A 16344-nucleotide genomic window follows, 5' to 3' on the forward strand; every position below is an offset into this window, starting at 1 on the left:
CATGCAAAAGTTGATGCCAAGTGGGCTGAGAAAGACCCCTTGTCCAAAACATTGATGCTGGCAGTCAGGGCAGCCAGTGCCCAGCTAACGGGCATCAAAGGTCTAACTCTAAGACAGCTTCCTATGCTCTGAATTTCAACGCGTTGTCATGAGGTCAGGCCCGTATACTGGCGCCCCCTTGAGCTCTATGGAAAAGGGGTAGGAAGAAAGCAGCCCATCAATATTTAGTGGTAGCAGGTAAATTTTTTTTTATTAAGTTACAGTGTCTCCGGGCAAGTTGGGGCAAAGGGGCTGGAATGTAAACACAAGCTGGGAGCAGACGCATCCCCTGGGAGAGCAAGGCCAACACTACAAGTGCAAAAAACCCGGAGGAAGGAGCTCGCGCCACCCTAACCAAACCGCTTCAAGAACTGGAGCAGACGCTCCTCTGACGAATCTCCGACCCTGGTGTGGGTTCCTTCCCTCCCAGCGACAGTAGATCGGTGGGGTCTTGGGAAGGTGCTGGGAAGTTGGCCTCCGTGAGCAGGGAGGAGTTTTCCACAGACTCAAACTCTGCCTCTGTGGAATTAAAGGAGAAGAAGCCGGGTCAGTCTGTTGCAACTGCAGTTCCCAGTTAGACCCAGTATGTCAACATGAATTAGGGAAACGAGATCGGTTTCCCTATCAGAGCCTATATAGATTCCTGCTTTAACACAGTGTTCTTCAACCTTGGGACTGTGACCCTAATGGGGTCGCAAAGCCTCAGCTGTGGGGTCGGGCCAACTTACAGGAATAAAAACAGTTGAAGACCACCGGACTAGAGCACCACCAGGTAAAGGGAGGAGACCTCAGCTGTACCCCTTCAGGTGCCAGGCGATTCATTCATTTCGTTCCACCTTCATTGGCATAAAAGGTGCCAGGCGATTGTGCCCCAGTCCTGCTCAGGCTGGCTGAAATAGCTTTCACTAGTGGCAGTCTTCGTGGTGACTTTTTCTGCCCGCTCCAATAAGAATATTGGGTTATAGTGAACAGTGCTGGGAGAGGGCTACGGGGCAGGGAGTGGGCAGAAAGGGTCCCAGGATTGGGGTGGGATTGACAGTGGGTCTCCAGTCTCACACTTCATCGGGGTCGTGGCATGAAAAAGGTTGAAGGCCGCCACTTTAACAGAAGCAAATATGGACAATAAATGGGAATCCATTCTTTTTCATTGGATACAGGGGATCTGGTTTTTAAAAGGCACTCATTCGTTTAAAGGGTGCGTTACTTCAGTGACAAGAACCCAACTGCTCTCCAGTGGCTTTCCAATTTCTGGCCAATTCTATTCTTGTGGGACCCGAGTATCTAATCACTGATGCCAACAGGCTGGCATCTAGAAATCACCCACCTGCTCCAGACAGCTCCTCTTTTTCCGCAGCACCCAAATCTTCTGGCTGGGATGAGGGAACCTCTTCACCTTCTTCAGGACCTGAGAAGGAGAGAAAGTTAAGTCTGGATTCTGAGCAAAGATGACAGTGGCCCCTTTAAGAGGAAAATATTCTCATCTACTGGCATCTCTGCTCTGCTTTCCTCTTAATCCCATGCATCAACTGACTCATAGGTATTGGCAACCTTCAGTCTGGAAAGACTCTGGTATCGTGCTCTGAAAGGTGGTTCTGGAACAGCGTCTAGTGCGGCTGAAAAGGCCAATCCGGGAGTGACAATCCCTTCCACAACGGGAGCAAGTGTAGTGTGTCCCTGGTCTGTCTCCCTGGCTGTGGGCCTTCCTTCTTTGCCTCTTTGCCTCCATCTGTTGGCCAAGTGTCTCTTCAAACTGGGAAAGGCCATGCTGCACAGCCTGCCTCCAAGCGGGCCGCTCAGAGGCCAGGGTTTCCCACTTGTTGAGGTCCACTCCTAAGGCCTTCAGATCCCTCTTGCAGATGCCCTTGTATCGCAGCTGTGGTCTACCTGTAGGGCGCTTTCCTTGCACGAGTTCTCCATAGAGGAGATCCTTTGGGATCCGGCCATCATCCATTCTCACGACATGACCGAGCCAACGCAGGCGTCTGTTTCAGCAGTGCGTACATGCTAGGGATTCCAGCACGTTCCAGGACTGTGTTGTTTGGAACTTTGTCCTGCCAGGTGATGCCGAGAATGCGTCGGAGGCAGCGCATGTGGAAAGCATTCAGTTTCCTCTCCTGTTGTGAGTGAAGAGTCCATGACTCACTGCAGTACAGAAGTGTACTCAGGACGCAAGCTCTGTAGACCTGGATCCTGGTATGTTCCGTCAGCTTCTTGTTGGACCAGACTCTCTTTGTGAGTCTGGAAAACGTGGTGGCTGCTTTACCGATGCGTTTGTTTAGCTCGGTATCGAGAGAAAGAGTGACTCAACTGACTCAACAGACACACCAAACACTCCAAGCACAGTTTGGGTGACCACGTCCAAGAACCAACTACGATTTCAGCTTCCAAACTTAAGAAGCTGCCTCAGCTGGACAGACACTTGGCTTGGCAAGCTCAGACACCGGCTGGCGGCAGTGCTCCCAGGTTTCAGACAGGGTTTTCCCAGCCATACTCTTCCAGGGATCAAACTTGGAACTTTGGAACTCAGAACATTCAAGGTGCTAGTTTTGACTTCTAAAGCCCTTTACGGCTCGGGTCCGGGGTATTTGAGGGACTGCCTCCTTCCCTACAATCCTGCCCGTGCTCTTAGATCATCTGGGGGGGCCCTTTTGACTGTGCCGCCACTAAGAGATGTGAGAGGGGTGGCGGCCAGGGAGAGGGCCTTCTCGGTGGTGGCCCCCGAACTGTGGAATACCCTCCCCTTAGAACTGAGAACTGCTCCCTCATTGCTAACGTTTCGGCGTGGACTGAAGACCATTTATTTCAAAAAGCTTTTAATTGTTGACAGGCTGGCTGGCGTTCTTGCTTTTTATATGAAAATCCACAGGGTTTGTTTCGTTTTTAGCTTTTCAATCATTGCAAATTGTTTTTAACTGTTTTTCATGTTGTATTTTTAAATTGTTTGTTAGCCGCCTTGTGTGCCCGTTGGGCAAAAAGGCGGGGAACAAATTAATAAAATAATAATAATAAATAACATGTCCTATCACTGAGCCATGGGCCTTCTGTTTATGCACCAAGCAGAGTCAGGCTAGAGATCCAGTGAGCTCAGTATTACCTGCACCAGCTGGTAGCAGCTCTCTAAGTCAGGGGTGTCAAACGTAAGGCCCGTGGGCCATATGTGGCCCACGGAAGCTTTTTATCCAGCCCTCAGGCTTTATCTCCCAGCACCATCTTCAGCTGCTCTCAGCTGCTGAGCTGTGCTGAGGTGTCACTGCTGAAAGGGCAGCCCACGTGATAATTGGGCTCTCCCATATCTACTTCTGGTCATGACCTGCCCGATGACATCACTCCCTACTTAATGATGTCACTTCCTGCCCTCAGCAGGCATCGTGAAGGCTATTTAAGCCCACTGCATGAAATGAGTTTGACACCCCACTCTAAGGTTTCAGCCAGGGGTCTTCCCAAGCTGTGCTTGGATGATGATGTTGTACGGTTGGAGTGACACAGGGGTGGTGGTGTTGGGTCTCGCACATCAAAGCCAACCATCACAGCACTGTCTACTCTGGGGCAAAGAGGCACTTTTTAAAGTGCTGCCCTCGTGTATTTAGCAGGGGGAGAGGGGGTGTCCCTTTTCACCCCAGCAAGGTGTCTTTTCTAGTGGCTGTTGCTGGTGTATCTTCATTCCTTTTTAGACTGTAAGCCCTTTGGGGACAGGGAACCATATCTTGATTTACTTTGTGAACTACCTTTTGTTGAAAAGCAGCATATTAAGTATTCTTAATCATCATCACCTTCTTTAGGGACCACAACCCGTCGGTGACCATCTTCTTTCTGCTGCTGTACTCCTTCCCGGGAAGATACCTATAGGATGGGGAAGGCAGGCAAACTAGAGCATGGCAATACACTACTTATGGTCCCAGGTCCAGATCAAGCCCTTAAATGCTGTCAAGCAAGATGCATGCATGTTTATAGCCATTTGCAATCCCAGACGTGGACTGCATTTTCAGGTCTATTGGCAGGATTTGTCATGGGGTAGAAATAAGGGGTGTTTCGCCTTTCAATCCACAACCCCCACAGGCCCACAGGGAGGTCTGATCAGGCGGAGATGAGGAGTAAGCAGAGGTGCATGGAATGGTTTGGGTACCACCAGCCTGCAACTGCCAAACCCTGGGAAAGTCTAGCCAACCAACCGCCTCTCACCTGCACAGACAGAGATTCCCGGGGCCATATGCTGCCCCAGATCCACTGCAGATAGCTGAAGAGGACAATGACGCTGAGGAAAGCAAAATTACTCGACACTCCCAAGATGGCAGAAGTCACTGGGAAGTTGTATAGCAGGTACCTGCAGGAGACAGACCATAAGGAATGAGATGAAGGCTGCAATCCTAACCACACTTTCCTGCGAGCAAGCCCCACTGAACAAAATAGGACTTACTTCTGAGTAGACCTGGTTGGGATTGCACCCTAAAAGGCCACAGACTTATGCCTGTGGTTTTTTTTAAGTATTTCACTGTTGTCTCCATGCCCTCCCTGGAAAAGAACCAGGGCCTCCAAGAGAAATTTTATTAGGAGGTACAAAGTTTCTTTTGGGACCCTTCCCAAAAGACAGGGTGACACCCTGACAGGGTGGCAATAGCCAGAATAGTCTTTGGAGCCTCGATCTACTGAACTTCCAAATTTGGAGCCCTGGAATACCTGCCCACACAGCATGGTTGGCAACTTTCAGTCTCGAAAGTCTATGATATAAGCCTACAGCACCTGGTATTCCCAGGCGGTCTTCCCATCCAACCGCTAACCAGGCCTGACTCTGCTTAGCTTCCGAGCTCATGGGATAAGCCTACAGCACCCAGTATTCCCAGGCGGTCTCCCATCCAAGTACTAACCAGGCCTGACTCTGCTCAGCTTCCGAGATCATGGTATAAGCCTACAGCACCCGGTATTCCCAGGCGGTCTCCCATCCAAGTACTGACCAGGCCTGACCCTGCTTAGCTTCCGAGATCATGGTATAAGCCTACAGCCCCCGGTATTCCAAGGCGGTCTCCCATCCAAGTACTGACCAGGCCTGACCCTGCTTAGCTTCCGAGCTCATGGGATAAGCCTACAGCACCCGGTATTCCCAGGCGGTCTCCCATCCAAGCACTAACCAGGCCTGACCCTGCTTAGCTTCTGAGATCATGGTATAAGCCTACAGCACCCGGTATTCCCAGGCGGTCTCCCATCCAAGTACTAACCAGGCCTGACCCTGCTTAGCTTCTGAGATCAGATGAGATCAGGCATGTGCAGGGTAACAGTTGCTGCAGCTAGATACAGCAGTATGGAAAACCAAACACACTCCTAAGTCTCTCTAAAATCCTTAAAATAGAAAATCATTGCAGAAAATTAGCATAATCATATTTAGGCTAGACTAGAATGGAAAGTGTCCTGTGTACACGAAAACGTACTTCTGCAGCAGCTATTGCCCCGCAGTTGTATCCCTGAGCTCCCACACGCTCCTTCATGGCAAGCTGGTCTACGCGCCAAAGAGTTACACTGCAGCAGGCCCGTTTCCTCCCAGATGTGACACTGTGTTAAAGAGTGTCATTGACGCATTCTTTGGCCCGGCGCGTATGGCTTGGGGCCGCAGCCTCTACCACGGTCACAGCAGTGCTTCCAGCACCCATGTGGGCCGTGAGTCCAGATGAGATCGGAAAATGCAAGAACCCAAGAAATTTCTGGGTTCCATTCTTTGGGTCCTGGGCCTCCTTTTCGACCCTGGGTCCAGGTACAAATTACCCCCTTTAACCTCCCCCATGTGCCTTGAAGAGCATAATACACAACAGAGGCTGGAGGGGAGAAGTAAGATTGCACAAGGCTACAACAACACCTGGAACACTTTCTTACACCAAAGTGCTTGGCCGCTGAGCGAGATTACCCAGAATCTTAGCTGCCTTTAAGTTAAAATGAGTCAAGTTCCTAGTCCTTTGGCTTCTGCAGGTGTACTTGAATGCACCTGGGTCATGCCCAACTAGCCAAAGTTACAGCCTCTGCCTTCCCAAGAGTCAGGAAAAAAAAAAGAACAGGCGCAGGAAGTGTTTGTGGTAGATTTATGGAAAAGAGCTGCACCGCCTGTTGGCTGCAGGATTCAGCTTAGTACAGAGTGCAGACTGACATTTCTGCAGCCAGGTCTTCAAGGCCGCACACAGGTAGGCAGAGTCACCTTTGGCACTTGTTCAAGGAGAATTGCATTGCCTGGGGATCCTTGACACAGCTGTCAAGAGCCTCTGCCCATTAGGGGCTACAGCCTCACTTGGGAGGGAGACCCAGAAACGTCCACTTGTTGCAGCACTGGCCAAGGAACCAGAAAGGGAAAGGGCAAGATCCACTACCTAGGAGCGTGCTGGCTTGGAGGGGCAGGTCCTTACACCCAGAGTCTGGAACTTTAGGAAGTTTCCAACAAAGCTCTACTGGACCCAGATTCAGGCACAGAGGCCCACACACAGCGTGGGCCTAAGCTCTGGAGAACAGCCACCTCCTACCCCCAAACTCAGGACTGAAAAGAGGCATGCCTCCGGACACACAATTGACTTGGAGCTTCACCCTTACCGCAGTCCGGTGAAGTGAGCATGAATTCGCAGGTGGGCGCCATAAATCTGGACCCTCTTTGTCTGGATTTCAATCACAGCACCAACGGTTGGCGTATACTGTGTGGCAGAGGAGAAAAAGACCAGTGATGTATCCCTTGCTGAGTGGGACAGGAGCTGCCAAAAACGACTGCCTTATCCACACCTGCAACTCTCTCCCCACCTCTAAGAAGGGGGTGCACTGCCATGCCCTTCCTCACCACTCACCCTCATCCCTGCTCAGCTTGTGGAAAGTCTGATGAAAGTTGTTCCAGAGCCAAATAGCACTTGTATTTCCAAGTGATGGCTAGAGAGAGAATAACTTTACTGTTGAGCTTTGCAAGAGCTCAGCTGCTTCAGCAAGACGCCCTTGCAAGAGCTCAGCTGGAGGATAAGACAACGTTTAGCGTCCCCCTCTCTCTTAAGAACTTAAGAACAGCCCCACTGGATCAGGCCATAGGTCCATCTAGTCCAGCTTCCTACATCTCACAGTGGCCCACCAAATGCCCCAGGGAGCACACCAGATAACAAGACCTGCAAGGCATTCTGGGAATTGTAGTTAAGAACATAAGAACAGCCCCACTGGATCAGGCCATAGGCCCATCTAGTCCAGCTTCCTGTATCTCACAGCGGCCCAACAAATGCCCCAGGGAGCACACCAGACAACAAGAGACCTCATCCTGGTGCCCTCCCTTGCATCTGCCATTCTGACATAGCCCATTTCTAAAATCAGGAGGTTGCGCATACACATCATGGCTTGTAACCCGTAATGGATTTTTGCTCCAGAAACTTGTCCAATCCCCTTTTGAAGGCGTCCAGGCCAGGCGCCGTCACCACATCCCGCGGCAAGGAGTTCCACAGACCAACCACACGCTCAGTAAAGAAGCCCCCTCTCTTGCCATAACATGGAAGAGGAGAAGTCGGCTGTTGTCTCTACAGTCTAAGCAGCAGAGACCTAAAAATGCTGCCTTACTAGATCAGAGCAACTTCCTACTAGTATTTGGTTCCTACTAGTAGCCGGCGAGATCCCCCTAGTGGAAGCTCATGAGAAATGCATTAGTTATTCATTGTTAGTCCCCTACATCCACTGCTTGGTAGGCAAAGAGCACCAGAGTGGTGGATGTGCCCGGGGGTGACCCGTCTCAGGCACTAAGCTCGTCATGGGCCAATAACTACCATCCTAGCCTACCTTCCAAAGGTGTTGCAAAAAGGAAATCAGAGTGGTGGTGAGGAAGGACCAATGTACATCACCTGGAACTCCCTAATGAAAAGTAGTGCCTGAGCACCCATCCTCAACCCCATAGGCTGGCCCTCAACATTTGTCAGCCCTCACCGAGTCCTCCTTGTAGTCCGAAAACAGCTCGACTTCTACGGTCTGCTTCTGCTCAGAAAAACCCGTCAGGAAGAGGCTGGAAAAGGCCAGGGTGTCGAGGGTCTGCAAGAGGCCTGAACGGTAGTGAAGCATGGCCTGGATAAAAAAAAGAGAGTGGGGCACCCTGGTTAGTCACGCGGTGGCCTTTAAGGGCACATGGGCCATACAATTAGGGTATTCAACTTCCCCCATTAAAGTTGCGCTTTCCGACTCTGAAGCAGTCAGGTTGAACAAGGGCTAAACACCCACGGTCCCCATCGTGATGCTTTTCTGTTTTGAAAAATTCAAGTAGTCTTTCAGCTATGGGGGTTGTCAAGTCAGACAAAATCCCAACATCCCGTTAGACGCCTGAAGCCCACAAAGCAGCCCTGTGTTGTCCAGTCCCAGCAATAGGTGATCAGCTGGACTGCCTCCACCCATGGAGGTTCCATACAACAATCATTAGTCACACTGACATCTGTCTCCTCCAAGAAGTGGTCTAATCGCCTTTGAGAGCCACTGAAGACACACCTTGCATGTTGCGTATTAATCACGCATCGGACAAAACGTAAGCCTCCCACTGCCTCCTCAGCTGCTAAACAATTCCTCATTGGATGCAGTGGCGTCACTAGGGTTGGTGTTGCCCCCAAGCTCTGGCCACGGCAGGTATACTCACTAGTGCTCAGGTCTACTGGGCTTCCTTGAAGCAGAGTCCAGATCTGCCTGGCCTTTTGGAGAGTGAAAGACAGAGGCCTGGTCTCTGGTAGGTGGGTAGACCTGGACTCTGCCTTGGAAAGCCCAGTAGAAGTGGGCTCCAGAGACTTTTCTGCCCATAGCCAGATCTACCTGGGTTCTGGAGCAGGGGGTGAGCTTTTGGTATCACTCCCCCCAATGGTATCAGCTGGTGTGGCCCACACCCTCCACTTCCTGAACTGTTCACCCTCAGAGCTTGCGTCCTGAGTACACTTCTGTATTGCAGCGAATCATGGACTCTTCGCTCACAACAGGAGAGGAAACTGAACGCTTTCCACATGCGCTGCCTCCGACGTATTCTCAGCATCACCTGGCAGGACAAAGTTCCAAACAACACAGTCCTGGAACGTGCTGGAATCCCTAGCATGTATGCACTGCTGAAACAGAGACGCCTGCATTGGCTCAGTCATGTCGTGAGAATGGACGATGGCCGGATCCCAAAGGATCTCCTCTATGGAGAACTCATGCAAGGAAAGCGCCCTACAGGTAGACCACAGCTGCGATACAAGGACATCTGCAAGAGGGATCTGAAGGCCTGAGGAGTGGACCTCAACAGGTGGGAAACCCTGGCCTCTGAGCGGCCCACTTGGAGGCAGGCTGTGCAGCATGGCCTCTCCCAGTTTGAAGAGACACTTGGCCAACAGTCTGAGGCTAAGAGGCAAAGAAGGAAGGCCCACAGCCAGGGAGACAGACCAGGGACAGACTGCACTTGCTCCCGGTGTGGAAGGGATTGTCACTCCCGGATCGGCCTTTTCAGCCGCACTAGACGCTGTTCCAGAACCACCTTTCAGAGCGCGATACCAGAGTCTTTCGGGACTGAAGGTTGCCAACCAGGTCCACACCCTCAAGCCCCTTAGTGATGCCACTGATTGGAGGATCCATCCAAGTTCTAGGATTGGGGGGAGAGACGTTCTTTCATCCACTCTCCGTCCACATCGGTTTTCTCCTTAGCTGGGGGGAGGCAGCACGAGAGACAGCCCAAATATTATTGCCTTGGTTCACTGGTATGCTCAGGTTACCTCAATCAACAGGCTTGAACACCAGTCCTGGTACACTGCCTTGGTCACATTAGAAAACGTGAGAGGGAGTGGAGGAGAGGAAAGGAAAGGAGGGGTGGGCTAGAAGATGTCCTTTCAACCCTTCCCAAATCCTACACCGGCCACCAAAGATAGCAGTTGCACACAGAACTGGGTCACATGCCCCACGGTTAGGGTTTCTGCTCTGCACCCTCCTTCCCCCTACAAAACACCTTGGGTGGGCCGTGGGGAGCCTGCTGTGAGAAGCCTTTGCTCACCCTCCTCCACCTCCTCCAAGTCAAGAGTGTTTCTTGAGAGTCACCAGCTACGAGAACCGGTTGTACGACAAGCACGGAGGATTTCCGCCAACCTGTCAAGAGGGTGTGTCACCTCCCTGATGTGGGGCAATCGGAACTTGCATGTCGTTAATGAGCCATTGTGGAAACACTGGGATGGTCGAACTGACCCACTTCAGCCATGTTTACAGATTAAGATACCTATGCCCGACACCCAGGAAAGAAGACGCCCAGTAAAGAATTACATTCAGCATCATATGCAACTATGGCTGCAATTTCCGGTGAGTAAGCCCCACTGAACACAATAGGACTTACTTCGGAGTAGACATACATAGGAGTCTCTCATTTACAGAAGGATAGATCTGCCCCCAAAACACATACAACACCCAAGTTGTCAGAGTTCACGACATCAAGAGAAAACACCAAGTTCATGACATCAAGAGGAAAGAAAGTCAAGCCCTTCTGTCCACAACCTAAAGGAAACCTACATATAGGTGACTGGTCAGTCAATAAAGGTCCAGCCAGCAGAGAAGTTTAGGGGAGAATATTTTCCATCATTGGCTATGAAGATCACCAGTTGTGCGGTTAAAAGTAATAGCTTTTGAGGTACGTCACACTAGAATAGCAGGGTGCAACCATTAAAGAGGTACCCTGATTCATCGGGGCAGGTTCCCAAAGCTATTTTTGACGCAAACACTTGGTTTTGGGGGTATTCTCAGAAGGGATACCTCTTCCCAGATGATGCCTGCTAGCACACAAAGGTGTGTCCAAAAAGAAAACACTTCCTCCCACCTCCATTCAGAAATTCAATGTATTTGTAGGTAAAGTTAACCCCATTGATTCAACAACTAAAAACCCCATGATTAAGTTCTTTAACTGAGCCTTGTTCACAGGAATGCTTGGCAATGGAATACAAAGCAAGCCACACCGCAGCCTCGCTACTCAGGCAGTAGGTGTCATTAATTGGTTTAAATATGGTTTTACTTACACTCTTGCCTGTAATCAAAGAAGGTTGTTCAGCACTCTGGGGATTGAGCGGGAAAAAAACCAGTTACACTTCAGATCGAGCTTTGTTAATTGCTAAAAATAATTAATTTTATCTGCTGGTGGCCTTTCCCTCCAGCGGCAAGTGCGTAACGGGGAGGATTCCTCATAAGAACCTATGGAATTGTGTGAACCAGTGACCAAAAGGGCCATGTTGATTGAGTAATCAACAAGCTGGAATTTTTTTTTTCCTGGGAAAAAGATTCCATCTCCCTTAAAAATATAGGATTATATAGATTTTTTTGGAGCATCACCCAAAAACTATTTCCAAGATGACTTAACTCTTGCTCCATGGCAACAATCATGAAAAAAGCCCATCACCTAATGTAAATTTGAGAAATATATATATTTTTTAAAAAGACAGCAAGCTCTCATCTCTAGTCCTCAGGTATGGGAAGTAGCTCCCTGAATGGGCAACATTCTACCAGCTCAGAGGCATATGAAGTTTGGGGTGGTGGTGGGGGGAAATGTGCAACAATTAAAGTACCCTGATTAATCAGGGGGCAGATCTAGAAAGCTATTTTTTGACACAAGCACTTAAGAACATCAGAAGAGCCCCGCTGGGATCAGGCCAGAGGCCCATCTAGTCCAGCTTCCTGTATCTCACAGTGGCCCACCAAATGCTCCAGGGAACACACTAGACAACAGACACAACCTGCGTCCTGGTACCCTCCCCTGCATCTGGCAATCAGAGGCAGCCTACCTCTACCTTGCACATACCTACCACATACCTATGACTTGTAACCCATGATGAATTTTCCCCCAAGAAATTTGTCCAATCCCCTCTTAAAGGCATCTAGGCAAGATGCCATCACTACTTCCTGTGGCAAGGAGTTCCACAGACTAATTTGAAAAAAAAACACCATTTGAAGAATATTTGGGGGGTGGGGTGGAAGGGAGAAACAACACAAAGTAAGCTCTGCTTCTCTGTGTACAATCTTGGTATGAGGACTCCGCTAAGTTCAAAGTCCTGCTTATGACAGGGGGTAGAAAGATACCCTCTGGACATCAACAAGCAAGGAAATGGAGGCATCCTCTCACACCAAGATATACTGCAACTGCACATGGAGTTTCTCCTTAGCCATTATGGCTAACACAGTCACCAACAGCCTGAGTTCTCCCTTCTGAATGTGTTTTACTTTGCAAAAAATATAATTTTTTCCGCCCAAAGTCTCCAGGTGGGCAAGACGGGGAGTGACACCCTCATTTGCTTCTCTATGTCTGGAGGATGAGGGCCGCAAGGCTTCTGAAGACACACCAAAGCATCAGCCAGAATGGAGCCCTGGCTTAATTTCAGCCCAAATTTAAGATTCAATCTCCACTGCCTATGCATGTCCATTCAAGCATGTACTCAATAAACCAGTATAGCGCATATACCGTTGTACTGGAGCTCAAGCATTCAGAAACATGCCCAGGAGATCACTACCACCACAAATTAAGCCTAGGAGTTTCACACAGGCAAACCTCATAACATGGAACTAATTACTGAAGATTAAATCTGGTTTTTTTTTTAAATTTTATTTTAAGTGTTATCCAACACATATGCCCCCACCCAAATGGGCAAGATTAGATCAGGCACACTTATGCCAACATCCCAAAGGCACCTGCTGGTTCTCATGACAACTGGAAATAGTGCACCAGCATGCCTTGCCCCATCTATGTCAAAGCCTCCCCCCATCCCGACGTACAGATCTGGCCGACGACGAGAAGATACGCCCTCCTTTGGTGTAACAGGATATGGCCACCATGAACATCCCCAGGTTCTGATTGGCGGGTGACTCCGGCAACTCCAGTTCCAACGAGATGCGGTACGGCTGGCCGTACATGAGGACCTGCGGGCACAGAGGAGGTTAGTTGACGAGGACAGTCTTGCAAACAAGGGACTCTGGAGTCTTTTTTTTTAAAAAAAAAGGAATCTGCAGTTAAGATGGCCTCGCAAAATAAGAAGGGCTTCAGCCTCCATCTCAAAAAAGCAGACAGAGAGGGAAGCCAGCCTGATCTCCTTAAGGAGTGCCACATGGGGCCACCAGCAAACCAGCTGTTACAGGCAGGCCAGAGGATGAACAATCTCAAGCCCTGGGCTGGCCCATATGGGCTAGAGGCAGGTCTGGTTCTCTGCGGAGTATGTCAATTTTGTCCAAGACTCTCCCTCCAAGCTTCTAAACCAGGGGTGTCCAAAGTTTTTGGCAGGGGGAACGCATCATCTCTATGACACTGTGTCGGGTGCTGAATTAATTCGCATTTCAAATGTGAATAAATTTACATAAGTGTACATAAATGGCTATATTAAAGATGAACTTATATGAATGAATGAAGGTCTTGCAATAGCTCAAGGCCTATAAAAGGCCTTGCACAAAGCAAGGCCGGCCTTTCCTTTGCTGCCGCTACTGCATCACAGACGTGAAACAGCATGCAGTGGAGGAAGCCCTCATCCCACAGCTCATGCGAGAGGTCAAACAGTCGCCCTCACGCTGAAAGCAGTTGCGTTGGGCCAGTGCGGGCTCCAACGTATCTCCAGAGGGCCAGAGGCTCATTGGAGACCGGGGGCTCCCTGAGGGCCGCACTGAGAGTCCTTGAGGGCCGCAAGTGGCCCCAGGGCTGGGGTTTGGGCACACCTGTTCTAAACAAATGCTTGCTGGCACTTGATGTGGGCCTCCTGATGCCCACTGAGGTTCGGCGAATGCTGCCCCCCCTTACACAACAATGTGTCCATCTCCGCTCCTCCTACTCTGCAATACTCTAGCCCAGCGGTCCTCTCTCCATTTCCTTTCACTCCCTGCCCCCCTCTTCCTATTCCAATCCAAGGAAGGGAAGGAGGCAGAGCAGTGAAGACAAAGAAGGAGACAGAGATGGGCATCTCTCACCAACCTGCCACCTTAGGCAACTGCTTCAGTTGGCTTCAAGGATGGGCCAGCCCCACTTGCTGGGAGCCAACCAGGCAGGGATGCCTTCCAAAAACTGGGTTCCTCCCCCTGTTTTCTTAGGCCCCACAGAACTATAGACGTGAACAGGCAGATCAAAAACAGTATTTTCACAAGCAGGTAAAGTTTATGGACTTGGCTGCAAGGCTTCAAGGAACGGGCGTTCCCTGGTGAACAGGGGCCTGACTCAGACGGTCCGATTCAAATCTTGCCTCACTAGGAGGCATCAGACAAATATCTATACTGCCATCTATCAAATGGGAATGCAATATATCATTTTCCTTGCTCCAACCTGTAATATGAAAATAATTAATATTTTAAGAGCAAGCAGTACCCAGGCAAACTCCTTGTGCAGTCATTTTAATATTTGCCATTGCCTAAAGTTAGGTGCATATTTTTTACATTTGGTTTCTCCTCAGTTATCCTTGAAGGAAAGAACTCTTTGCAGAAGGGCACAGAACTTTCTAGTATACAAAGAACTTTGCATGCACGAACTTGATGCAGCCATTACAAAAATCCTGCTTTGTATTATCAACCCCATTTCGCAGATGGGGAAGACTGAGGGGCGACCGGCTTGTCTAAGGCTTCCCATTGAGCTCACGGCAGAAGCAAAAGCAGAAGTCCCAAACTGCAGCCCAGTCTCTTGACCACCACGCAACAGCTCACTGAAGCTTGCATAGAACGTGTTTAAATTAAGTGGGCCCTCTATTAAAACTGAGAGTTGGAAGAGTTAGAACAGACATAATTATTTACCCAGTGTGTGCATTAATCTGTGGAACTCCTTGCCACAGGATGTAGTAATAGCACCAGGATGTAGCAATAGCGCCTAGATGCCTTTAAAAAAAGGGATTGGACAGATTTCTGGGGGAAAACTCAATCACAGGTTATAGGCCAGGATGGGTATATGCAACATCCTGTTTTAAAAGTAATCTCTCTCTCAATGGCAGCTGCAAAGAAGTGGCAACAAAATGCAAATATCTTGTTGTCGTGTGTGCTCCCAGAGGCATCTGGTGGGCCAGTGTGAGATACATGAAGCTGGACGAGATGAGCCTACGGCCTGATCCAGTGGGGCTGTTCTTATGTTCTTAACTACAATTCCCAGGAAGCCTTGCAGGTCTCTTGTGATCTGGTGTGCTCCCTGGGGCATTTGGTGGGCCGCTGTGAGATATAGGAAGCTGGACTAGGTGGGCCTATGGCCTGATCCAGCGGGGCTGTTCTTATGTTCTTAACTACAATTCCCAGGAAGCCTTGCAGGTCTCTTGTTATCTGGTGTGCTCCCTGGGGCATTTGGTGGGCCGCTGTGAGATACAGGAAGCCTATGGCCTGATCCAGTGGGGCTATTCTTCTGTTCTTCACTACAATTCCCAGGAAGCCTTGCAGGTCTCTTGTGATCTGGTGTGCTCCCAGAGGCATCTGGTGGGCCAGTGTGAGATACATGAAGCTGGACGAGATGAGCCTTCGGCCTGATCCAGCAGGGCTCTTCTTACGAGGCCCAAAAAAACCCCAAACCCCAATTGTGTTTCATCCCTTTAGGATCATGACTTCTCCAGTCCCACCTAGCAAACCCAATGGTAGAGATTGCTGCTGCCAGTAAACACCTGCTGTGCATCAGTCACGTTTCATCAACCATGGCTACACGACAACCAACCCATGTTCAACCCCAAGCACATCAGAGGGATGCTGGCTGCCTAAGTCAGTCACTCACCCGGTCGCGGTTGTCCTTGATGAACGAAACATTGGCAATAGGAAAAGAGCACAATTCGGGGCCAGTTGAGTCACAGTCTGACCTGGAAGAGACGATAAAAAATTCCTGCAAGGTTATAGAAAGCTGCTTACTGAATCTGACCAGGTTAATTTAGCTTAGTACCATCGAGCACTGACTGGCAGCATCTCTCCAAGATCACAGACAGGAATTTCTCCTGCTGTACTTGAAGATGCCAACAGGCACTGAACTGGGGTCCTTCTGTATCCAAGCCAAGTACTCTGCTGCTGAGTTATACCCCCCTCTGCAAACCATGTTGTCAGCCCCCTATAAATTCAACTTCCCTTTTATTCTGCCCCTGCCCTCCTATACATTTTCCCCTACTCGGGCACTGACTCAAGACTACAGCCTGCCAGCACAATTTGCTGTTCAAACCTGTTCGCCTGTCAATCACCTTTTTTCACTGCGCCTCCGTTATGACTGGGGCGCCCGAGGGAGATGCGCGATTTAAGCGCAGGCAGGGGGCACACCCAAAATGATCACTCATGCAACACCTCAGTGGGTGGTCCCCAAAAGCTCTTACACCCAAAAAGGTTCTGCTTTTCATATATGCAAGCGAAGCAGGCCTTCCATTTTAAACTTTA

General features: G+C 49.8%; 1 protein-coding gene and 1 pseudogene across 1 annotated transcript in view; both read right to left on the reverse strand.

Annotated features, from left to right (window-relative positions):
- Positions 1–223: 223 nt before the first annotated feature.
- BSCL2 (BSCL2 lipid droplet biogenesis associated, seipin) overlaps positions 224–16344 on the reverse strand; it is a 23492-nt gene continuing 7371 nt past the window's right edge. The window contains exons 4-11 of the mRNA XM_066610260.1: positions 15704–15785; positions 12766–12909; positions 7951–8085; positions 6601–6698; positions 4219–4360; positions 3810–3879; positions 1364–1444; positions 224–558 (exon numbers count right to left, since the gene is read on the reverse strand). Coding sequence (XP_066466357.1) covers positions 404–558; positions 1364–1444; positions 3810–3879; positions 4219–4360; positions 6601–6698; positions 7951–8085; positions 12766–12909; positions 15704–15785 — 907 coding nt within the window. The 3' untranslated portion in view covers positions 224–403. The remainder of the gene's footprint in view (positions 559–1363; positions 1445–3809; positions 3880–4218; positions 4361–6600; positions 6699–7950; positions 8086–12765; positions 12910–15703; positions 15786–16344) is intronic.
- On the reverse strand, positions 5201–5320 carry LOC136635297 (5S ribosomal RNA; annotated as a pseudogene).

The sequence above is a fragment of the Tiliqua scincoides genome, chromosome 15 (assembly GCF_035046505.1).
Source record: "Tiliqua scincoides isolate rTilSci1 chromosome 15, rTilSci1.hap2, whole genome shotgun sequence".
NCBI lineage: Eukaryota > Metazoa > Chordata > Lepidosauria > Squamata > Scincidae > Tiliqua > Tiliqua scincoides.